General features: G+C 41.5%; 1 protein-coding gene across 6 annotated transcripts in view; it reads right to left on the reverse strand.

Annotated features, from left to right (window-relative positions):
* Positions 1-26261, reverse strand: part of tiam2a (TIAM Rac1 associated GEF 2a) — a 107599-nt gene that overhangs the window by 38326 nt on the left and 43012 nt on the right. For 5 of the 6 annotated variants that reach the window (XM_054796599.1, XM_054796600.1, XM_054796594.1 and 2 more), the window contains exons 2-8: positions 13984-14074; positions 10867-12048; positions 8120-8564; positions 4977-5149; positions 4136-4360; positions 1606-1791; positions 49-186 (exon numbers count right to left, since the gene is read on the reverse strand). In XM_054796599.1, the coding sequence (XP_054652574.1) occupies positions 49-186; positions 1606-1791; positions 4136-4360; positions 4977-5149; positions 8120-8564; positions 10867-12036 (2337 nt within the window). In that variant the 5' untranslated portion in view covers positions 12037-12048; positions 13984-14074. Of the gene's footprint in view, positions 1-48; positions 187-1605; positions 1792-4135; positions 4361-4976; positions 5150-8119; positions 8565-10866; positions 12049-13983; positions 14075-18153; positions 18291-26261 lie in introns of those variants that run through there. The other variant, XM_054796595.1, reaches the window with a different exon arrangement.

The raw sequence follows: 26261 nt of genomic DNA on the forward strand, positions 1-26261 counted from the left end.
TTCCTATGTGTGTGTCTGTAAGGTTTTGAATTTTGCGTTTAGCCATACCTGTGATGCAGAAACCCTTTTGCCCTTCTTTGTCAAGTTGTCAAGGCCTTTGAGGGAGGAAAAGAGGCCTCGCTTGTGCTTTCGAAAAGTTCGTGACAATGAGCGCCTCCGCAGTGTAGCCTCGTCTCTGGAACAAATCTGAACAGAAGACCTAAATTAGGACTTTGATAAATGAGCTCAACTTTTTTACTATATTCCATTACAAACAGTTGCGTTTTTAACATCAGCACATTTCAAGATGTTTTAGATGATTAAAAAAAAAAATTTGGTGTCACGAGATCTTGCAAGATTAAAACGTGATGAGACTTTTCAAGCCAATTTGACTGAACTATGGCATTGCTACTATGAATGATAATACACGTATATGGGACTGGCAGTGTGCTTTGCGCGCACTTTAAACCTTGTAATCCAACCTACCTTGGTGTTCCCAGAATCGAGGCTGGCAAAATTGTCGAGTTCGTTTTTATGCCGCTTATCCTCACTAGCGTCGTGGGTGTGCTGGAGCCTATCCCAGCTGACTCTGGGCAAGAGCCGGGGTACACCCTGGACTGGTCGCCAGCCAAATCGCAGGTTGTTTTTTACTTATCATGCAGTTAATTGATTTATTGATTATCGTGACAGGCCTACACATGGGTGTCCGAAGTGGGGTCGGGGGTCATCTGTGGAACGTGGCTCATTGCAGAAATAAATAAAACAACAAAAGTGGAAAAATTGAGCAAAAAGGCATACGGTAATCTAACTTTTAAAAAGCTAAAATGTTGATACTAATAACTAATAAAAAGACAGATTTGTCTTTAAATATATGTGTAATGTTTTATTACATCTATTTTCTATGCCGCTTATCCTCACTAGGGTCGCAGGTGTATGCTGGAGCTTATCCAAGTTGACTTCGGGCAAGAAGCGGGGTATGTTTTATTACCATTTTTAAAATTATAAATATCAAAAGGAGACAGCTGGACAGCCCTGATGTAAATAGACAAAGTAGACCAGACAAACGGTGAGCTGGCGTTGTTCAACTATAAGCTGGAACTATTAATACGTGTTGGACACCCCTATTGAAAAGAAATGCTGAAAGCGTTTGACAGACAGTATGAATTGCCTGAGAAAAGACATGTCACACAACACCAATACTGCAATTTTATAGACAAAGATGACATATTAAACGAAATATTGAATTATTGTCATATATTATTATTTAGTATTATATTATTTATATAATAATAACAGTGATTTCTTTGCTCTCAGAAAATGTTGACAATAATATCATTTAGCATCCATTTATGGGGCAATAACCATTTCACGCATTGTTTTGTGACTTTAAAAAAGTTAGTCTAGTCATATTCATTGTGCTTTTCTTGAAATTAATGTTAAAATCTCGTCTCATCTTGTGGACCCAATCTCGTGCATCATCTTGCCTCGTGAGTTGGGTGTCTCGTGACACACCTAATAAGCGATTTTCAAGACTGGTTCTGGACAGGACAACAGAGGTTAATTAACATCAAAAGGAATGCCAAGATGATCTATTAGTCATTCCCTGTGCCTCGCCTCTTGTCTCACCAGTGCATGGAAGGAGGAGACCGAGAATATCCCCAGGCGGCCCAGGATGGTTTTGGTGGGACGACTAGCAATAGCCAGCAGGCTCTTTGGGTTTGGTAGTTCTCCACCCTGAAGACTGGCCAGGTAGCAGCGCATCCTAAAGAGATCCAAATTAAACCTCTCTAGGTTCTGCTCCCACTGCTGGATCTAAAGGGGCGAGAGAGGAAAAATGTTAGTTTGGTGTTAGGGTTACGTTAAGTTTTTGCGTGATGACGTAAAGGTGGAGGGAAGGGGGAGGTGAGGACAAGGGGAAAGAAGGGAAAGTCAAGAGGGAGTAAGGGTCAGCAAAGTGCTTTTCATCAAGCTGCGATTGCTTGCAGATGTTGGTGGAGGCTGAGGGCATAAATTGTAGGGATATCTAGCAGAGCAGTGAGGGCGTGTGGGCAGTAAATGCAAGTTTAATTTTAACGCAAGTCAAGGAGCAATGGTGATGCTGCACAGACCAGCCGTTAACCCCCACTATTTACAGTTGCTTCCCCCATTCCTCTTTGCCCTACAGAAACTCGTAGAAGTGCTCATTTTGTTGGAGGGAGACTCGTTTTAACGACAACACTCCCACAAAACAACCCTCTACAGCAAATGACTTAATAGGTCTCACCTGCACTGTGAGTTCATTTACAATAACCGATGCCTCGGCGTTGTCCCATTAGGGCGCCTTCACTATCATGGCATTCTTTAGAACTACAAATATACAGAGGTGGGATCGAAGTGGTGTTTTATGAACCAGTGACTTGTCAAACATCTTGAACAAAGAACCTCTGCAAAAATCACCATGAGACAATCCAGTAAAATGTAGAAAAGGACTACCGGTATGTAGAGAGGTGGCCTTGTAACAAGCCTTGATTTCATGACACTGACTCAATGATTCCCAGGACGTCAGGAAATTGCAGAATTCTTGGAAAGAGCTTAGACAATGCATTTAACACACTATCTGTGTGATTGTTAACAAATATTACTAACTTTACTAACTTCAATTGAATGATGAAAGCATTTGGATCCAATCAAACTTAAGGCTTTTGTTTCTTCCACAGATTCAAAGGGCTCTTGCACTTCTAACAAAAGCCCACTTTCAAAACAAGCATCTTATTAAAATAACGCCTTTCTGAGTGCAAAGGTACACTTTTTGTTGCAGCTTATGGAGCACAGTAATCCCCCAAGAGTGGTTGGATGGCTTGTTGATGGGGAGGAAGGAACCCTCAAGCTTGTTTGCTACAGTTGAAAATCAGCATCTCAAGTTATGTTAAAAATAGCCCTGTGCATAAAATTGGGATTAATGATTCGTCAATTAGCAGATTTCGGGGGGATAAAGGCTGCTGATGCAGAATTAGTCAGCTGCTCAAATAACGTGAGTGGAAAAACAATGCAAGTCCGACAGAAATAAGCTCCCATCTTGTCTTATTTGGGTTTTTGACATGTGACCCCAGAATAAGCATAAAAACCATAAGCCCAGTTAACTGTTTCAATGCAACAAGATCATAGTGAAAGACAGAGCAAGAGAAGGGGGCAAAGGCAAACTTCAAAAGAAGTCTGTTGGCACTGGTTTCAGCAGACATGGTTGGGGGTAGAAGGGTAGATCAAAGTTGTACCCTGTTTGTTCTGGGTAACCCCAACAGAACCTTAAATCTATCATCAGCCTCTGGGTGCCCGCATCAGAGTGCCTTATCCCTCTGACCCTGTCATTGACTCCAAACCTACCTGTCTCTGACCCTACGCTGATGTGGTGCATAGGCTAATCGGAAACATATGAGCACATGATCACAATGACATCTTTACTTGAGACAGACGGGGGCACTTGGCAAGACTCCCCAAAAGAACATGTTTTTTTTTAATGAAACATTAAAATTCTGAATAAAAAGGTTGACAAACACACCAAGTATGTTGTCCTTCATAGGCTACAAGGGGTACCAGAATGGTTGGATGAATTATACAATACATGCTCATAAATAACACCATGTTGTCTGTCAACAACATCCAAACACCAAAGGAGGTAATATTGTTCAAAGTTGTACTGTATTTTCTACCCATCTATAATTTGTCCTACATCATGTCAGCTGCAGCACAGTCCTGGGTGCCTGGGATCCCCCCCTGGCTATAAGGTGGAGCAGTATAAAAATGCATGTTGAGAGCCCATTACCAGGAAACATCTGGAATCCTAATCTGATGCTTGGGGAGAAAGATGTTCCCATGGGCCCCTCGTGATGCATTTGGGGATTGATGCATTTAGACCATTTATCCCACAAAAATAAAAATCCAGGCTACTAACCACAACCGTAAAAATCAGTCTAATACAGCAGAGAACATCATGAGGTTGGCAAAAACAACATGCATGCAAACATACGGAGTCTAAAATTAAAAATGTTACCCCTCTAGGAAATCAGTCTTGTGGTACAAGCTGTACAATTCAATTGAGGCCTCCATATATTCAGCAGTGTCGACAGATTTCTACCTAATTCTACAAATACCACAAGATCAATAATTGTCATCAGCTCACCTGATTTTCAATGGCCTTGCGGTTTTTGGGATCACTGACAACAGTCAGCTGAAGCTCAGCCATTTTCTTCATTTTTCCATCCATATCAATCTTCTGCAACAGGCCACGAACCTGGCTGCGCAGCAGGCGGACTGTATCCTCCTTTCCCTGGCGCTTGGCCAGCAACGAGGCACTGGCTGAGTGGATGGCTGTCACCCAGTTCTCTAGGTCGGTCTGGTTGCTGGCCTGTGAGGAGAAGGTTAACATAAGCTCAGTTTGATGAATTGGCAAGGAAAATATGCCTGCTAACTATAAAATTCATCCTAATGAATCACAAAGAATTTCTCATTGCCATCAATCGCAATAAGAACATTCATTCAACAAGCCGTATTTGCTGCATGCAAACTTGATTAATTTAGGATTAAAAAGCAGCAGCCAAGAACATTGCCTAAATCAAGCCTACATTTCCTTATTGTGTTGTGTTATTTCACAATTATTTGAACAATAACTTGTGTTTAACAAGCCGTGTAAAAATTGGAGGGGATAAACCTGATGTGATTCCCTTGTTTTTCCTCTGGGGCCATTAAAGCTCCTCACTTTATTAAGGCGCACAGTAGGTTTGAACACCATAATGCAGTCTGGCAAGCTTTTAATGTTGAGTGGTGGGGGCTACGTGATTAAAGATTAGGCGGCGATATGTAGGTCAGTAAGCACAAGTGGCAAACGTAATCACGGACCTCTTTAGCTGCCAACTTTGGGCAATCTGTGTGCATACCTTCATCGGGCTGGCATTGTTCATGTCATACGCAACTAACTTGAAGTAGGCCTCTGCTACTACAATTGCACAACAATCGTTTTTCACCTGAAAGAGGTAGATATTGCCATATGAGTTGCTGAGGCAGAAGACGTTCTCCTTTTTCGGGTGCTCAGGAACAGCTTGGACGATGCTGTCCTCGGCCAAAAGAGAGTAACGAGGTGAGAGCTCCTGCTCTTGAGAGCCTTTACTGTATGTCTCATAGAAGAGCAATGTGCATCCTGAGAGAAGATGAAAGGTACCAAGATTAGTGAGATAAGTAGATAAACATGTATCCTTCAGGCTGTTTGGCTTTTTGCTGCAGTCAACATATAAACTTCAATGTCTCAGCCAAGAGTAGCTAAACAGCAAATACATACTATACAGTACATACACCATTTGGACAACGATATTGGGACACCTGACCACTCCACTTGACGGAATTAGTAATAGAAGCCTATTTAGGTTGTTCCTTTTGCAGCTTTAACAACAAAATTTAAGATTGCATCTGTTGGGACTACTGCCCATTTATCCAGAAGACTGTGAGGTTGAGGTTTGTGAGGTCAAATGCCATTGATAATGAAAAAGAGAGCCTGGCTCACAATCTTTGGTGTAGCTTTGTGATGGTGTTGAAGTCAAGGGGCTCTGTGTTGTTACTAGGGGTGTCACGAGACGATGCGATGCACAAGATCGAGAATGAGACGAAAAGAGATGTTAACATTAAAAGTACAATAAAAAAAACATGAGTGGACAAACAATTTAACTGAGTGACAAAAGAAAGCAGGTGCATTTTGAAATGTTTATTGTCCCACAAATTGACAACAATACTAATGTCAACCATTTTTTAGACCAAATCAACAACTGGCATCATATCAGAGTAATGCAATATTCCTTTTAATACATATGTGCCAAACTCAGGCCCAGGGCAATTTCATCTGACCCGCGGAAGTGTTTGGAAAATAGCGTGGAGTTGGCCGGCCTTGCGGACCTCTATCCTGACTAGTCTTCAGTTCCTGTTGTTGCAAAACATCCCCACAGCATGATGCTGCCACCACCATGCGTCACTGTAGCGATGGTCTTGGCTCGGTCATGAGCAGTGTCTGGTTTTCTCTAAACGTAATGCCTGACATTCACTATAAACACTTCAATTTCTGTCTCATCAGACCAGAGAATTTTGTTTCTCGTGGTCTGAGAGTCCATCAGGTTGGCAAACTCCAGGCAGTCTGCCATGTGCCTTCCCCAGCCTTGTACCTCGAGACAATCCTGTCTCGGAGGTCTACAGACAATAGCTTTGTCCTCATGCTTGGTTTGTGCTTTGACATGCGCGGTCAACCCTGGGACCTTATATAGATTGGTGTGTGCCTTTCCAAATCATGTCCAAGCTACTGAAATAACCATAAGTGGACTCCAATTAAGCTGCTGAAACATCAAGGATGATCAGTGGAAACAGAATGCACTTGAACTCAATTTTTAGCTTCACGGCAAAGGCTTTGAATACTTATGTGCATGGGATCTTTGGGATGTTTGAGTTTTTATTTTTAATAGTTACCATTTCAAAAAACTTTTTTTCACATTGTCCTTATGGGTGTTGTGTGTAGTATTTTTGAGGGGAAAAAAAGAATGTAATACATTTTGGAATAAGGCAATGACATACTGTATGTTCAGTTCAGCTCACAACCAAAGTAGGCTTTGCGTTTTGGCCTGCTCTACGATTCAGTTTTGACACCCCCGATTTAATTTGTCACCTTTCAGGCTGTCAAGTTATACACACACACACGCACGAGCAGCGCTCTCCCTCTGCCACTCTGTCTCAGTCCGCATTAAGAAGAGAGAACAGAAAACTGCAACACCATTGTAAGCTGCGACTTTGTAAAACTAACTACACTTTAGTGCTCCCTGTCAGGTCTGGTCAAGGAGAACACTGTAGTTTTCATGCAAGTTTTAGAGCGCGTATTAGTGTTTTAACGTCGTGTAAGTTGCATGTCTGAGATAAACAAAGATAGATGCAACTGTTAATTCACATGTCCACTATTATCTAAGACTATTGTACAACGTTTTAAAGTGAAATAAAGATATATGCAGATATACACAGCGTCCCATTTCACTTCATACTTCCATGTAGGATTTCCGGGGGCTCATACATTCACAAGTTAATGTCTTCATGCAAATTATTTTGAAAATGCTCCAAGTAGTTGTCATTTGATATAGTGCATGTTTTGTATATATATTGCAAGTTTAGTCACTTGTATCAAGTCTACTATGTGATGCATGTTTCGATTATTTCTTATTTTGTTTGTAGTCAACTGTTTTTTTTTTTTTTTTTTAGTTTTTAATGTTTGCTTCAGCATTTGTTTTTCAGCTGTTTGCAAATAGTCAGTGGCTGCAGATGGAACTTTTCAATAGCTAGTAAATATTACTCATTGATATTGGTAAGATGTTTTTGTGAATATCCATCTATCCATCCATTTTGTATGCACTACGTCTTTTATAAACACATCATGTATTTGTTGAATAACACCTCACATTAGCCTGTGTATTATCACTTCCAGCTGAATACAGCTACTTGCCTTTATTTTAAAATGCTCAACCATAGTATCAAATTCTAGGCTAATTACGAAAATGCACTAATCGTATATATTTTCCTTTGACAGGCAAAAGGTAAGAGTAAGTGTGGAGGTGTCGCGTTATATGCAACATGTGCAGTGTGCAAGTTAACCAGGGAACCAGCAAAGCAAAGCACATTACAAATGTGTGGCAAAACCTAAACGTAAATTACAAAAAGGCATGTCCTTATGTTGACAGTGTTACTAATTAAACTTACTTATTTTAATTTGGCAGTCTTCTGCTTATTTGCATTGAATGGTATTTTGGGTATCACACAAATTTATGTTCATGTACAGTATATATCAATGCTCGTTTTTCTTCCTGCCAGTTTGGAGGCAAGAGATAAGGAAAACAGACATGCATGCACATGGCAATATTATGGAGGTTGGCAAAATTATTATCCCTAGTTGTTACACATCACTCAACTCATCCAACCATGCCTCTGTGGACCCTTCCGTGTCATGATGAAATAGAAATGGTTTATTTGCATGCTGACAAATTCAGACTCATGGAGAATTGAATGATTAATTAAAAGGTGAACCCAAGATGGATTTTGTCCATAGTTTATATGTACACAAAGTTTACATGGAAGTTAAGAATATTCGCACCTTTCAGGGTGATCCAGTACTGTTTCCACTTGCGCCTTGCCACCAGTTCCAGCTTCCTGTCCTTCTGCAGAGTCACAAGAGGTTTAAAAGAAAGCCACCCGGCCCGTCTGACTACCCCCTGCTCCTTTTCAAACAGCAGGTCTAGCTGCTCCAGGGAGCCTTCAGCAGACTCACTGCTCGTCTCCCCTTCGTCTTCACCTGTGGAAGGGTCTCTCCTCTCACTTCCTCCCTGTCCACTGCCCATATCCAAATCCTTCATGAAGTTCTCATAAATGTTCTGGCGGAGGGCGTCATTGGTTGTTTGGGGAATAGCTCCTGATGACTGGTTACTAGGTGCTCCTGGGTACCAGAGGAGACTTGAGGCCTGGGAAGGGGAGCTAGTGTCTGCAGTGAGGCCGTCAACGCCACTGTCACAAACGTCGCTCAGGTCCTTGTGTCTGGTCTCCTGATAGGACAAACAATGCAAAGGTGAGCTGTGTGAGCAGACTAACAGGCATATGAGACGAAAACAAGCAAGATTCACAGGTTCATTTCTCCTTACAATTTTTTTTAAATGACACCTTGTTAGCCCCGGGGCATACACACTTCCCTATGTATGTCAGGCCTTGTGAGCTTAAAAATGGAACAAAACTCAATCTATGCTCTTTTCAATTAGCCGTGAGGCACTGCAAAGTTGAAGAGGAACTTTTGCAAACACCTACTCAAACCACTCAAACCTACTTCAAAGTCTGAAATACAGTTGCTTGATATTTCGGTAGGCAGGGAAAGTGGGGCACATTTTCTGTGACAGTACCTGGGGAGGTTAGAACCCTCTAGGCTCAGACAATTTCACATCATTTAAGGCCTGGAGTGGCTTCCCAATTCCACAAATGAACACTTGATGGAATTGCACTCTTCTAGTCTAATGGAGCCTTCATATACTTGACTATATTGCTGCATCATTGGAGCGCTGTCAACATGTACAATCAGTATGTGACTCCATGTTGATTCTCTTATGGGAACAATGGCAAGATAAGTGGATTTCGCCTATTCTTTTATATCTTGTCACCAGAAATATTAGAGATTAGGTTTACTCAGGTATTAGTATACTATATTTGGAAGAGAACACAAGCACATCTTCCAGCTGACCTTCATTCCATCTAGGCTGTGCAGCATCTACAGTATCTCACATGCGTTTCTAACCAAGAACAAGCTCACAATGTGACATTTAAACCCACAAACAGAATTAGTGAAGAGAATCTGGAAGAGACAAGCACTGAAGGTAAATTTAGAGACATCGTTAATGAAGTGATAGATGCATACAGTATTTGTCACTACAGAGTAAAGCATGCACGGTCAAGCCAAAAACATTTCACTTCACGCATCATGTGTCATTAAATAAAAACGGAAAAATCTTTATTCCAGCGGAGGTGGAATATTGTATGTACACAATATGTTGTAGTTATTTAATTCTTACACCAAAATGACACCAATCCCGCTTATCGAGATTTCCTTTCTCAATGCACCAAAACAAAACCAGAGAATCTGCATCGGGTAATAGCCACAACAACCTTAAGTCGTTAACTCTTCACCTTGGATTCCATCGAGCCTCTTACATGCTTAAAGCTATTTGCTTGGTGCTGCCTAAAAAAAGCTTGTTAAAAACATTCAGAAGTTCAGGCTGAGCGAATAAACATCCAGACAGCTACTCTCAAAGACAGAAAGACATGAGGCTCAGTTAAAACAATGCACTAAAATGATTCAATTGAAAAGACACTACAAGCAGTTGATGTTTAGAAAATATAAGGACGAAGAATCATGAACCACACAGATATTATGCTAAGCCATATGACACCTGTACTTTGTGAGATTTGCAGGAGTTTGTCCAGGCAGATTTACAAACCTGCCCTTCATTGTAACACATTGTTATATTGCTTTACCATGTTCTCATGCTACTCAGAACTAGTGAAGTGACCATAATGAATGGGAAATGAACAAATGTGTCAGCACTTAATGTGAAATGTATTAATAATTGTGACATGTATTAGCTATTGGATGTGAAACAAAGAGGGGGTAGGTTCGAATGAGCTCTGCTTCTTCCTGCTCCTTTAGGACATTTGGAATTGTGATATGACAGGTATACTGATGTCGAAAGAATGTGAGAAAAAATGTTCAAATAAATAAATCAACATGATCATGATCATCAAATGTTTGATATAAAAAAAAAACTGTGGTGCATGTTGAACAACAGTCACAAACCTTTGGGGAGTCAAGCAGACAAGCTTTCTTCCTGACTATTATTTTAAACAGAGAAAACACACACGGTCTGTGTTAGCAGCACGCTGGTGCTTGAACACTGAAAAATATTTAATAAATTAGAATGCTTTGTTTAGATTTTAATAAACTACAAAACCTGTGTCACACATTCCATCCTTACATTCTACATAAGATACTGTCAACTGTACACTTGCATCACCCATGATTATTCTCAATCTCATCACCTAGAAATCATCATCATGGAAACTTAACATCTGCACTTCATTGTATCAATAAGCACTACTAATCTTCTATGCCCAGTCTGACGTCTGGTGTTATGATGCTAAGGATCTCAGGAATGTGCCGAGGCAACTTTTACCCTTGCCATACACTGTGCATGGGCTTTGTGCTGACCTCTCTTATTTAATCCTGTTTAAACCATCACCCTGCAACTAGTTGTGATAGAAATGGAGAGGAAAACATCAAAAAGAAAAAATTTAAGTCACAATTACCTGAAATTTCCTTTTCTTGTGGCTGAGGCTGCCAGTCCAGTCACTGAAGCGTCGAATGTGGTTTTTAATCGAAGCTTTCTTGTGGAAGCCAAACTCTGATCCAGCCCGCTCTCGATGTTGTTCACGGTTGGGGTACTGGTCCAAACCGTCGCTCATGGTGTGAGCTTTGGGCCTTCTACAGGGCAGGGTGTATGACGAATACTGGCGAGCATCAAGGCATTCCTCCTCCAAGGGAACATCCAAGACTGATGCAAGGGAGGCTCGATGTGGCTGCTGGCCAACTGGAGCTTCCTGTAAATGGGAGGGCAGGTCTTTGGCTGTAGTAAAGGTAGCAGCCATTGTGGAGTCCTTGTAGAGGCCTCCGATGGACAAAGGGGATGACTGCTCAGTGTGACAGTCATGTTGGTTGATAGGGGAGTGCACTTGTGTACTGATAGCACAGCAAGGTTGATCCTGCTCACAGAGTTCTGTGCTGGCACCCCAAGGGGAATCATACCAAGAACCATCCGAGCTCAAAGAGCTTCCTTTACTGGTTCTGGCAGTGGAGGAGGTAGAGGCTGGCGGGGGACCGCTGCGGAGACCATCAGGCTCACTACTGCCAGAGCCAGGCAGGCTACAAGTGGAGGGGGATTCCAAATTAGAGAACTTGAGGAGCTGTACAGGGCCAGAGACCTCATCCAGGAGGAGCCCACTGTTTGCGTTGTTGGTAAATTCCACCCTCAGACTGCCATCATTCTTGATCACAACTCGCGGGCTACTCTGTTTCACTAAAACCTGCTCTTTGTCTCTTTGCCCATTCAGAGTGTGGCCATTGAGGTCTGCACCATACGGGTTATCTTCATAGTCAGACACTTGCCGCCTGCGTATCCCACATCCTGTCGAGCGATGCCAGCGATTCTCATTCGGGCTGGCCCTCGCTCCCCTTGAGGAGTAGTCACTGTGACGGGCAGAGTAAGGCTGTCGGCTTTTTGGAGGGGAGAGACAACCTCGGCTGACACATTTTGCCTTGTACCCTGAGCTCACTGGTGCACTTTTCCACCATTCGTGAGGTGACAGAGGGTCATCTGTGGCTGACCCGACCTTCAGCGAGTATGGCTTCTGTGTCCCAGAGAAGCCAAAGTTGGTGGCTTTGAGGCCCTGGATGCTGTATTGGCTCTCAGAATTTCCCATTGCTGCCTCTGCCTGGAAACAACAATTAATATGAAAAAAGTGAGATTATACAAGTGGAAGAATAACGGCACCCACTGTATATGACATCATTCTAGCTGATCCCCCTCCATACAATTACTGAATAATGGAGACATTCCTGCAAACCGTGCAAAGCAGTTTAATGTATCTCTTTCCAGATTACAATGGAAGCAGTTATAATATATTCCAACTGTCCTGCCATCATACCTTCTCAGTCTGTAGATGTTTTCCATTTTATGCCATTAACTCTAGAAAAAAGTATGATGAACAAGCTCAAGCTGTCATGGTTGTTGTGTGTGACGGAGTGCAGGACAATAAGAAAGATAAATTCCTGACTGTCCAAAACACTACATTAGTGACGGTGCACTGTGACCGACCAGCCTTTATTCTACTGGAGGTGTGACTTTGCTTCAACATGACTTTAGTCAAAAGCACACCATTTTGATTATGTATTACAAGCCAACATCATCTACCAGATGTGTCAAACAATTTCATTTAAAATATGTAACTCAAGACAAAGGCAACAGAATGAAAACTTTACGGAAGAAGGAAAATGAGTGTTTGCCTATTCTAAGTAGTATGAATGAAAGACACCAGAGGAAAACGTGTGCCACATGTGCTTTGCAAATACCGGAATTTCCGGTGTATCAGCTTCTATTTTTTTCTTAAACTTTGAACCCTGCGGTTTATACAGCGTTTCGGCAATTGGAACCCTGCGGCTTATACAGCGGTTCGGATAATTTATGGCGATGTTCTAATCTTGTGACATTTCCTTTGCTTCGGAACTACTAATTATTTAAATACTGTGCACTCGCAAGTCAGTGAGGTAACGGTTGCTCTCTCTCTGGCAGGAGCCAATCATGAGCTATAAGGGAACTCACAATGAGCTTGTCAATCCATCGGAAATTGCAGGAGGTCATTACTCAACTCACGGTGTCATCTTAGAAAGAACACTACAATCATCTCAGACAGCACCTTAAAGTGATAGTTTGGATTATTTCACATGAAGTCGTATGACATCCCCATCAGCAGTGTAGTCCAGCAACAGCGACTTACCCCTCCACTTGGTCTCCTAAGTCCACTTAGTTTGGCTTCTCAAAACAATGCGTTCAGAAGAATAAGACATTCCCATCACAAAAACAGGATTACCGCGGGTGTGTTTGTCACATACACATGAATGCACAGGCGACTGTGTGTGGGAGACAAATATGATGCAGAGCGTTTTGTCAGGTCAGATTTTTTTGAGAAAGCATTTTTGTGATGCAAATGTACTACTCTTTTTGAATGCATATTGTTTAGAGAAGCCAAACTCTACTTAAATGTCCCCAGCAACTACGCGGAACTAAGTTCTTCATCACCAAAAATCCAATCAGAACTGACTTAGGAGACCAAGTGCGGGGGTGGGGTAAGTCTCTGTTGCTGGACTACACTGCTGATGGGGATGTCATACAATTTAATTAAAAAAAATCAGAACTATCCCATTAACACGCAAAAGTTAGGTAAGAAATATACGTAATGACTTCTGTCCACCAGATGTACACAGACAGCTGAATGAACCTATGATGAATTTAGCATTCTAAGACGACACCGCGAGTCAGACTGTTATATGGAGTAATGACCTCCTGCAATTTCCAACGGGTTGACAAGCTCATCGAGAGTTTTCTCATAGCTCATGATTGGCTCCTGTCAAAGAACTGCCTGGTCCTCACGGACTCGTGCGCACCACAATGTGCAATTTGATGATGTAGACGTGTGCGGCTTATAGTTCGGTGCGGCTTTATATATGTACAAGTCATCTAAACTTAGTGGGTGCGGCTTAAACACCGGTGCATTTATACACTGGAAATGACAGTATTTATTGACTTCTAATATATAATCTAATAGTCTAATTCAGCTTGTCCCCACACAAGATGATGCCCTCAGACTCACCTGTATCAAACTCTCAAACTAGGGCTCCTAAGTGACGGATCCTTCCACCTCATGTCTCAAAGTGATCCATTTGCTTTGTAGCCTTGCTCACCTGAAACAGATAGAGGGAGAGGCTTCAGTACCTTTACTCAACACTGTAATCTAATTTGTAAAATAACATTTGCACACATTAAAAATGCTAATCTCCAACATTTGATGGAGGAATTTGTAAATATGTGTTTCTACCAGTGATTTTAGAACAAAGCCACTAAAAGAAGAAATACGGCTCCTCCAGAAGATGTGCGTTATTTTTTAAAGTCACAAGATTTTCTCCATCTGGAGGAAAAAATGGCTATTACTGGCGCATTTACAAAAATTTATCAAATTTTCAGAGTTGAAAAAGTCTCCTTTAGACTTTAGCATAAAGTCACTCTGTGCTAAAGCACAGCAAGTTTAAAATTCTCTCCACCCACAGGCTTTTCAATGAGCCAATGTAACTAAATACTGGAAGCATGTTTCCACCTCCCAAAAAAATGTGGTCCTCTTTGCTCACGGTTGGAAATATTTTGAATACTGGCTGCAGCTTACTTATCTGTTTATTTTTAAACATTGGAATCAACTTGTTCTGTTTTTTTTTTTACTGGCCATTGCCAAATTTGTTCAGGGGCAAGAACTAAAACCAGAAACGGATGAGGAGTGCTCTTTGAGGAGGCGTGGGGCATCTTTGGTGAAGCAGTGTGACTTTTGTGTGTACGTAATACAACCCTCTTACATGAGGGTTTTGCAAGAAGTGCTAACTCCGTTAAGCCTTTACAGCACATGTATAGTGTTAAAGAGCAAGAGTGACGCTAACAAAAGCCTTACCCTTCGGGATTAAGTGATGTGCCGTATTAAGAGTTTTATCTGCTCCAGCTTGAATGCACCTTGACCGTGAGGTGAGATTAAACCGTGTGGTTGAGTAAACCGAGTGCTCGCAAAAGATTGCAAAATTCTGAACGACTTCAGAAATTTGAGTACTATGCAAAAATTTGAACGTCTCCAAACTCAAGAGACACACACTTGGGAGGTAGAGTGCACTTGGGGGCGGGGGCAAACAAACATCTTAGTGAGACGTCAGGCCAAAAAAATCACGACAATGTCTCACACATATGCTTCGCGCATGTGGAAATTAATTTCGGAAAAAGTTATTACAGTTTCTTAGGACTTCATAAAGGGAAAAAAGTTTTAAGAACTGCATATAGGTGGCTGCTAAACCAGTCGGTCTTGTTGAGTACAGCCAATTCTGAAACACGCTTGAGTTTATTGACCATCAACAATTCAAAGTTAAAATATTGTGGAAACTCCAAAATGCTTATGAATATGAGATGAATATTATTTAGGAGTGTCCCGAAACAACTTTTTCACTTCCGATGATACTGATAATGCAGCCTCGAATATCAGGTACTGTATTACTCAGAATAGTTAGCAAATGTGGGTATGACAAAAACAAACCCATTTTCTTCTTGATGCAGGTGGGGTATAGTAGTTTTATTCACAGTAAGTGGCAGCTAGGCATAACGTAGCGAGGGTCGCGGTGCTCACAATCGACAGGGGCTGGCTCTTTTCTATCATAGATAACGACTTGTTGCCGTCCTGTGGGAGGGTCCCATGTGATGCTGCTTCAAATGCACAGTCAGTGTGACCGTAAACTTCCTCGCTTCTGTGCCACCACGAGAAACCATGACAAGTTTTGCACTCAGCTGCAGCGTCCTTTTTGGACTTTAACAAAAAATACATCACCCACTGCTTGCTTCTTTGTTCGCATGTTAGCACATCCACATCCACAATTAAGTCCAACAGAGTCTTTCATGCAAAGAAATTGTGTGCCTGCATACTTTTGTTGTTGTGCAGCCAGTGGAAACTGAAAGCCATTGAAATGTTTGCACCCCAAATGAAAACCGGGCGTGAGGTAGCCTGTCTGTAGGTGGCATGGTTGTAACCCAGCAATTCTAAACTGAGCAGATTATCCATCAGGCCAACAAACTGTATTGATAAAGAATTCTGTTGATCATGAGTAACTGAAGGCAAAATGGAGTTCACTATTTGGCTGTAACTAGCAGAAGGAGTTGTTGAGTCAATGTCAAGTTTGTAGTTTGCGGACTAAAGTTCAAAACATTCAGAGGAGATTCTCCCATTCCTCTCTATAAATATTCAACAGCAATTTACTATCAATACAAACGTAGTCAAATGCCCAACTTGTGTTTTCTTCAGTGCGCTACTTAAGCTACTAAAGCCAACAAATTTCAACAAGGGGCTAACGCACTATTTCTGATACAACTACTCCAGACTCCCAGTATCACCAAGCAACCATGTCATGTGGCGTGTGCGTGTGTGTGTGTGTGTGTGTAGTGTAGTTCATCCAGTTTAAATACGTTTAACACAAAATTATTTCAATGAGGACTAACTGAACCAAAGTGCTTTTGAAAATGAAGACATCGAAAGCAGCTGCCAACAAGAAGCTTCTTTCTTTTCCTACCGCCACTGACACTTTCCTTGCCAAGTTTATTCAGGCAGAGCAAGGATGTGAGTGAAAGGCTTTAAGGCGTGCCAGCAGAGAAACCTAAAAGGCACACACATTTGCCTTCTGCTGTGACTTCAACTGGACTATTGTGCCACTTTTCAGGCAAACAAGACAAGTCTGCCTTTCAGCTGCAGCCACAGTTGAGTCTGAACCCTCCCTCTTTCCATCTACCATCTCTCCTCAATAGATTTCCTACACGCCATCTGCTCAGGGGCCAAGGGACCCCGGTGCTCTTCGACACACCCAGTGACCTGGCATTCTTCTCCCGCTGCCCTTGAATGACTCCCACGTAAGCTCCATGTTTAGTCTGGCAGTGTGTGTTGGGTCTGGACTTGGGGAGTGGGCCATACCTTAACATGGTACAAACATTGGTTTCGGAAGCCAGTTTTCCTTCAAAGAAGCCACTGTACATCTGGAGAGCTTCAAAAAGACACACACTCAAATCTGAGCCTTTTTGTCATCTAATCTGACCTTGTGGAGGAAAAGTGGAGCAGCAAACTAGTGACATAGCAGCTTGGCAAGCAAGGCAATCCCCCCCAAGGTGCCAAGACACACAGTGATATCATCTTGCAGTTTTTAAATCAACATCACTGCAGTGCCGTGGAAAAAAAGCTTGGTATACTTTCAGAGGCTTATTTCATTTCAAAATGAGATAAATAATTTACTAACATTTGTTAACATCAAATGACAACTAAATTGACCAAAGTCCTCACATTCTAAAAGAAAGACCCATCAAGGCCTTGTTCTTTTTGGGTGAAATATGCTGTGAACAAGGAACAATTAGGTCATTTGTTATTGCTACTGGCTGTTCACACAGTCGCAATGCTTTCTTCCTGTCAAATCGCAGACTGTGGGACCTGCCTCTTACCACTTTCTCTCAAGTACGCTCCTGGAGAAGCAGAATGCTTTATAGCTTTTGGACACAGCTTCAATTCAAACTTGTGCAATGTTTTTTTTTTCTTCAGAAAAACAATAGGACGCAAACAAGAAAAGAAGACTTTATAGGTGCCAATGAGCAGACCGTTTCTTGCTCATTTTCCGTAATTTGAGCCACATAATGGTGAGCACTGCCATTGCATAAATCATTCACTGAAAAGCCTACATTACTGTGCGGTGGACACAGCTAGACCAACCAAAAGTCCATCAAAGTGCTTGTTAAGTGTCTTGTATTATAAATATAGCTCAGCACATGGCTCCTGCAAAAGTGACATGGCGGCCTTCTTAAAGTATTATACTTCTTATAAGCATTTCACACACTTTAATACAACGCCAACACAGCCCAAGCATTCGCCCATAACAAGTATGATAACCTTGGCATGACCAGTATCAGAAGTGATGTCAAGACTATGAAAGGGCATTTGTTATCTACACTTACAAGGCAACTAAATGAAGGCCCCACCTCTGTATACAAAAGTGGAAACACACTTCAGATATGAAGTACAGCAATTGGCTGTCTATTTAATAGTTTGGTTTTGGATTCAATGACTCACACGTGCAAACGCATGGCAACACCTGTGCATATCAACAAGAGGATCTAAATGGCAACCTCATCACCCCGACCACCTCTTAATCCAGTAAGTAGGACAAACACAAGGGAGAGAGACAAAACAAGAGCCCATAACATAACTTACCTCTGCTGCACCGGCCTTTAATCTAAAAGCTCTTTAGGTGAAATCTAGCTGCTGTTGTGTCACCTCAAAGTGGATTCTCCCAGCGAAGCCTTATTGACTCTTAAAGCAACAGACACAAGGCTGCATCTGACACACACGCACGCACACTGGAAGACACGTGGAAACTCCCTCCCAGCTCAGAAGCAGCGGCGAATCACAGTCCTCCTGGGGTAACCCTGGGTAACGAAGCACCGAGGGGGAAAGCATCAGAGCAGGGAGGAAAAACTTCAACAGAAGCTCTTTCTCAGAAAGAGAGGGAAAAATGTTTTACAGCTTCCATCAATTAAGAGCCTCTACTACTGCCAGTTGTTTTTCCTATACTATATTAGAACCTCTGCTTTTCCGTTGGCTTGGATTGGAGAAGGATGCAGGACTTGCTAAAGCCAAGGCAATTTTCCATAGCTGCCTGAGACAATTGGGCGAGACAAGCACGAGTGCAATTGCTGCAGTGTTGCCTTAGAGGCACTGGGGAGGGCGTGATGACTGGAACCCTTGTCTGATCCGAAATAGCACACTGACCCCAGGAGGAGGCCAGGGTGGCCAGCTACTGGGGAGGCGGTGTGTGTGTGGTTCAGCCAGCCAGATATTGCAATACGGTTAAATCTGCTGTATGTCATGGACAGGTAGCTGCCTATGTACTGCAAGCCTTACAGCCCACCCTCATCCTGCTTTGAGCACATGAACTACACTATACAGTATACATACTATACAGTTATGAGTTATGTTTTTATCAGCGAATGATGACGATTTGACAAAGTTTAGCTATTAACGTTAGCTATCATAGAATATATAGCCTCTTGTAAGAACAGCATCACTGAAAATTGGTCACTTCTCAGAGGCTGCCTTTGTGTTTGTGTACACACTGACATGTACGGAAATATCCGACAGTGGTGAGTGGCCTGCAATCTTATTTGGGCCGTTTAATTCAACATTTTCAAAAAGATACTTTTTTGGTCAATCCATTCTATTAGCCGTTATTGATAAGTTGTTAACTGGTGGTGCTCTTATGTGTAATCTTGAGCCGTTGACATAAAGCAGCTTTGAACTACTTCTTTCGAGGCCAGGGCAGAAAAACGCCCAAGACAAAAGGACTTCATAAATTCTCTGGTAGTGGAATTCGAGAGATGCTTTTTGAAATCTTATGACTAAGCCGTAGCCCAGCATAGAAGCACTCAAGACCGCCAGTGGTTTAAACCCCACGCATGCCTCCATTTGTGTATGGATCACATAACTGTGGTCACATAGTCAAGAAGGGCTTATTTAGAAGGTCACAGCAGTAGGCTCAGCAGTGGGCAATGGTTGCTAGACTGTTTGCGAAAGCTACTAAAGACACACTCAGAGGAGTTGGGTGGCTGCTAATTAAGCCCCATTTCCACCAAGAAGTACTGTTCAGTTCATGGCATACAATGATAATGCCGTTCCATTGTGTTTAATTCATTTTGGGGATCATTTCAAACTAATTGTGGCAAACTTAAATGTACATCTTGGTGGAAACGTGGCATTATAGAACAAAGGGCAATACTGAGTTCCAATGCCGGTACGCTATCCTAACCTTAATCTTTGTCTTAAACATCTTTTTTAAAGTCATGCCCCTGTATGAGCATCTGTGTAATAGGCATTCATCAGCCTGCTGCCTGGCTTGGAAACATCAGGCCCAGGAGGACTCACCAAGGCTAAACAACATTGTTAACGCTACAATAGATGTTGTGGAGTAGTCTGGGCTGCTCTCAAAGCCCTTTGTCTGCAGAAGCTCAAAACACGCATGGAGCGAGTGAGGGGCATGAAAAGAGAAGGAAAGAAAGCAAAGAGTGCCACAGTGATGCATATTCATCAAGAGCAGGTGCTGAGCTTTCATTCTGCTCAAGTCAAATGTTAAGACCCTTAATTAAGATCAATTATGAGCCCCTACAACGACGAATCAAATCCGTTCGGTAGCCAACCAAACAAAAAAAGTGATTATCATGTCAAAATGAAAAGCAATTGGCATGTTACAGCCCCTGAATGGGAATCATTTTAACATCATCTTGTGAATTTAAGACCTTTTGCTATTAAGCACACAGCTAATATTTTAGAATGTCCCAGTGCAATATAAGATTTGTTTCAGATTTTATTAAGTAGATACCTTACAATATACAGTATTACACGCCTGCTACTAATAGAGAAAAAGCTGTAGAGGCAGGTTGATCAAATGTAGTAAAAAATGGTAAAGCTAATTATCTAATTTAAAAGGTTTTCATACTATAAATCAAACAAAATAACTCTGCAAAGCAAGTCTGCAGTTATTCTGATGGATTCACGTGTTAACTGTGAGGGCATGTAAACTTCCATGTAAATGTTTTTCCAGCACGCAAATTATGTCACATTTAGTTATAGATTACTTTCAATAATCCGTACTTCCCACTGGGGCGAGTGAAGCTCATGGGACTGGGCTGACAAATGAAGGAGAGCTAGTGGAAGAGTCACGGGAAGACATATGAGAATTGTTTTCCGTAGCATGCTCATACTTTTTCAGCTCCCTGCTAAAGAACAGAGCCCCCCCCCCCCACTACTGGCTGAGGCTGTTTATGATCTACTGAGCGGGACTGCAGTCATACGTAATTTGTGAAAGACATCAGTCTAGAGGCCATAAACTGACTCTAATTGGTCATGTTAGCAAAGATTACTACACTGCCACACCCACAAACAAGGATTCAAATCTCTGGAGTCCAGAAAAGCTTTAGGATTAATAGATAGCATGTCAGCGGAAATGGGGGTGTGAGAATTGATGGAACTCACTCGAAACATCACAGTTTAAATCAGGGTCAAAGGTCAAGTCTTTGTTTAGTGGTTGTACTTCAACCTCAAAAACGTTTACCATTTTTTTCCAATTAGGCTCCATGGTGCATTATAACAATAGCTACATATTTAAAATAAAACATACAAAATACATGAAGTGATGACATTCAGTGCCAATAGATTTACTATATACTGTGTGCGCGTGCGTGTGCATACAAGTGGACACCAGAGGGTTTGCTCCCAGCTGACAGTGTTGAAGTCTAAAATGGAAGAAAAGTGCTACAAACATCCTTTGATGCTGTGTTTAGAGCAGAGTGTGACGTGCCTCCAGGGGCTGTGAGCATCCATCCAGCTGCAGACTTGTGCATTTGTGTGTGCATTTACACACACGGCATGTTGTGAGGGGCAATGGGAGGGGATAGGTTAACACTACTAAAACGATTGAGTGTGATATCTCAAACAGCTGGAAGGCGTAAAGAAAAGTTGCGTCATGTTTTCCACGCAAAATAAAATGGAATTGTGGGCCTCGATAGACCACTTTTTTTTTGTTTTGCCACAGTTCGCCCTGCTCCATTCACACAGATGACAGCATACGTGCTCCCACTCAATCTTCATTTTATTCGTTATGCCACTGCTGTGTCCTCCAAATACACTTTTTCCTGCATTTCCACCTCCATTTCCGTGAAAGTTCACTTCTTTGTCCTCGCTGGCTTCCCACCAGCTGTGATTCAGAATGACAGCGGCCACCGTAACAATGCAATCGAGGCTCTTTAAATATGGACGCCACACTCATGAGTCACTTTGCACTGACCTATGGTCAAGTGGAGGCGTGGAAAGGGCGTAACTTGAGGCAGAGTAGCATACGCACATTTCTACTCTAAGTGGGATCTTTTACACCACAAATTGCGTGAATGTGTGCGTAAATCACTTTTTATAACTTAATATTTTTGTACGTACCTGGGCTCCAGACTACAGTAACCTTTTTTTACTAGGAGCACAGTGACCCTGAACGTAAAATTTTAGGAGCACAAGCACAACATTTAGGGACACACACCGAAATGGACTTGCAAAGTAAACATTCACATTTCCTCTCATTTTCACTGTATTGATGATGACTTCTACTCCAACACCCCCTCTTTTCACACACATCGGCCCGCCTTCTTTGGTGTTTGTCTCCTTTCGCCCTCTTTAGGACTTCATGGGGGTTGGCAAACTATCTCATTTGCGCATTACTGTCAACTACTGGGCTGAAGTGTGGAGCACAAGTTTGACAGCAATAAAAAATTTTCAATAATAAAATATCGCAAATTAACTGATAAGGTTGCCAACCTTGTTGGCAATGCCAACCAAACTGCCTGTTTTGGGGGTTTTTGCCATTGGAATTTGATGCCTATTTTAGAGTGAAACTAATACATGTGAAATTAATCGTTCAACAATATATTTTTTGTTAAAAATAACACAATATAACACAGATTAAAATAACTTTAAACATCTTTCTCATAGAAATCTGTCCAATCTGAACAGTGCAGGTTTATGATGTGCAGGCCCGACTGATATCGGTGAAAATGTAGCCGATATTAAACTTTTGTTTTTTTGTTGCGCTGAGATTCAGTCGCTCCCTCCAAGTGTGTGTCTGTCTGTCTGCTTCCTCCCCTCTTCCGCCCGCTTTTCTTTTTTTTTTTTACACCATGGTAACCTGTGGCATTGTACACTACACTTTAGTGCCACGCAATCACGGCCCGTCTTTTTCATGCAAGTTTTACAGAGCGTATTAGCACTTTAACGTCATATACATTGCATCTCTGAGATAAACATACTATTACACAGCGTTTTAAAGTGCAATAAAGACATACACAGTGTCCCAATTCACTTAATACTTCCATGTAGGATTTCCAGGGGCTCATACATTGTAACACAAAATGTAGTTTAGTCCCTTGCATTAAGTCTAGTAACGTGATGCATGTTTTGATTATTTCTTTGTTTGTGGTCAACTTTTTCTCTTTAACGTTTTGCTTCAACATTTGTTTTTGAGCTGTTTGCAAATACCAGTGGCTGCAGATAAAACTTTTCAATAGTTCCTAAATATGACTAATTGATATTGGTAAGATGTTTTTGTGAGCATGTCTTTTATGAACTCATAATGTATTAGTTAAAAAACTATTAGCACTTTCAGCCAAATGCAGCCACTTGTTTTTATGTTAAAATTAATGAATGAAATTCTCTGCTAATAACCACAATGCACTAAATGTATTTATTTTCATTTGACACACAAGGTGTGGAGCTACTTGAGAAAAGACTAGACAGGCGTTAGTTACGTTAGATGCAACATGTGCAGTGTGCAAGTCAGCCAGGGAACCAGCCAAGCAAAGAACACTACAATTTTTTTGGCAACACCTAAAAGTAAAGACGCATGTTCTTATGTTGACAGTGTTACTAATTAAACATACTTATTTTCATTTAGTAGTCTTCTGCTTCTTTGTGTTGAATCATATTTTGGGTATTAAGAATTTATGTCCAGTATATATAACCTGTGTACATCAATGCTCTTATTTTATATATTGGCCCCCCCACATAATGGTTGTCGGTCGGGCTCCAGTGCAGGTATATCCAACTCGCAGCACTATTAAAGCTACTTTGACAAAAAGAAAAAAGAGGTGAGCTATTTGTGTTTTATGTGACTGCCAACATTTACATTGTACTTTATTTACAAAGCGCATCTTCCGCTCAAGACAGTTTGCTCATTATCTTTATACTATTTTGTGTTCACTTGTCATTAAATACAGGCATCATGTCTGAATTGAACACAAAATACTAAGCTGACACAAATATTCTTTGGTAAGCTACTCAACATCAGAGTAACATCAGAGTGGAGAAATCAAGAGCAGAGAGCAAGGTTGAAACTTTCAAAAAGAAAGTCAGCACGTCAACGTGATAGCCACTTTTAGCTTCCCTATGGGACAAAAATAAGCTCTGAACGAACCGCATTGCTTTTTTGTTTTAATGACAAAATGTCACTGTGGTAAAAAAAATAAAAATAAATAAAAGTTACATTTGCAGACTGGGGACCAGAGGCTAGGTGGATAACTCTAGCTGCACGCGTGAGCCAGGAAAAATGTGGAAACAAAGATGTTAGAAACGTTGATGGAATGCGATTGAAACGTGAGCGATCACACATTCTACTGTAGTCTGTGACAAGCTGTGGTCAATTGACTACACAGTTTACAAACTTGTTCATTCTCACGGTAATAAGGCCCTTTTATCTGGTCGCACACGCACGCAGTAGATAAAAAAAAAAAAAAACTCGCGTAGTCTCATATTTAAGTCGCAAAATGCGACCATTTAGTCGCAGTCTGGAACCCTGCGTCGGGACATTTTGAGTTTCTGGAGTACGGAGACTTAGTCAGAATTCCACGCATTTTTCCACGCTGATCAGTAACAGTGCCATGTAAGTGGCAAAGAGCGATCATATGATACTGTGACTATATGTAACTGGCAAAGAGCGATCATATAATAGTGTATGACTCGGCTAGGCTGCACGCAGGTGTTTGTCAAAATACGATTCTTCTGTGTCTGATGCTGCAGAGCACCCAAATTATTTGTTCAATGTCACGGCATTGTCATTGTCCATTTGAGAGTGAAACTACAGCAAAAGCAAGTGCCTGCTTTGAAGAAGTTATGGAGAAAACGATAGGAATGAAGGTGGCGGGTAAAGTAATAGAATGAATGACAGATCATGCATATGAAATGTGTGAAAAGCACAGGGTCAGATAACACTGTGATGCAGCATTGAAAACATGCCAACACCAAGCTCAAAGACAGATGAGGCATCTACATACTGTATCTTCTGACTGATAAAGAGATAGGGATTTTAAAAAATGTGCATGTGGCAGAGTGAAGTGAAAAGAACATTAACTGTTAACCTTCAGAGAGGACAATTTCATCCATCCATCAATTAACACAAAACCTTTTCATCCTCCTTACTGTTATGACTTGTTTCTGCTCATGTGACAATGTGTGCTTCTGCTGGAATTGGCCGAGGCTGTGCTTTGTGAGCATCATCTATCACACACAGCACTGTGAGCTCCAGTGATTAATAAGATTCACTCACTCATTAGCAACGCCACCGTAGTACGCTGCGGTGAGACTCACTCCGGGCTCCCTTAGGATGATCCATCAGAGATCATTGACCACTGCAGCACAATGAGTCAGCTGCTGGGGGGGACCAACCCACTCACCACAGGTTTTAAGGCAACAATGGAGTAGTGATAGATTTGGAAGCAAGAGCGACACGTGCATGAACAGTAATCAATGTTCACATTCAATTTTTCTCTTCACTTTTTGGTGCTCCACCACAGTGGTCCAGTGTATAAATGAGGGTGCCAGATGCACTCCCGTCAGACAGAGGAAATATCTCGTACTTCTCAAGACAAGTTTTTCTTGAGAATAGAAGAAACAATACAAAATGCTGGATGTCATCTATTATTGTCATTTTGTTCGCACTGTGGTTTTATTTATTTAATTGTTTAATTTATTTCTAACATGCATACAGTTTACATTGAAATGCTTCATGCTACAATTCACAACTCCACATGTCCGAAAAAGTGTAGGAAGAAGCAAAACTTATTTAATCTTACCCCTCTCAATTTCACATCAATTGTGAATACATTTGTTCACTTCCTGTATTGCACATGGACCAATTCACTGTAGAATAAAAGCAGTTGTTTGTAAAAAATATATATATATATATTTTTCCCCCTTTTCCTTGTTATCCGGATGTATACCATTCTCCGATCTATTCATTTGTCGTCTCGATAGCTAAAGGTTTCCACTTCCAGGTCTTCCTGTCCTTCCGTCTTTCGTGCTGTACTGTGAATGTCATCGAATGTAGATACAAGAGTGGCACATACCTACTCTCTTGTTTTATTTACTGGCAGGCTACAACGGTTGCACTGCAATTATGTCACACTAACCATCTCCAGATTGGAGTTTACCTCAAAATCGCAGCAAGCTGAACTAAAATGTACTGCCAAGTGGAAACATGGCAATACATGATATTCAATAAAAATCATGGAAAAAACAACATACTAAAAAGGACCATAAATGAATTCAAGGATGAAGCAAATCATTCAAACTGTCCCAGCCAAAATGACACGTGGCTGATGTATGCAGCAGTATCTGGGGTAGTAGGGCAAACAAACCAAGCATGTCTTTATCCCAGAATACACACACACACACACCTGCTACACTAGCAAGCTATTGCACTTGGAAGGGCCATTCGTCTGAATTCGTCTGAA

The sequence above is a fragment of the Dunckerocampus dactyliophorus genome, chromosome 13, assembly GCF_027744805.1.
Source record: "Dunckerocampus dactyliophorus isolate RoL2022-P2 chromosome 13, RoL_Ddac_1.1, whole genome shotgun sequence".
NCBI lineage: Eukaryota > Metazoa > Chordata > Actinopteri > Syngnathiformes > Syngnathidae > Dunckerocampus > Dunckerocampus dactyliophorus.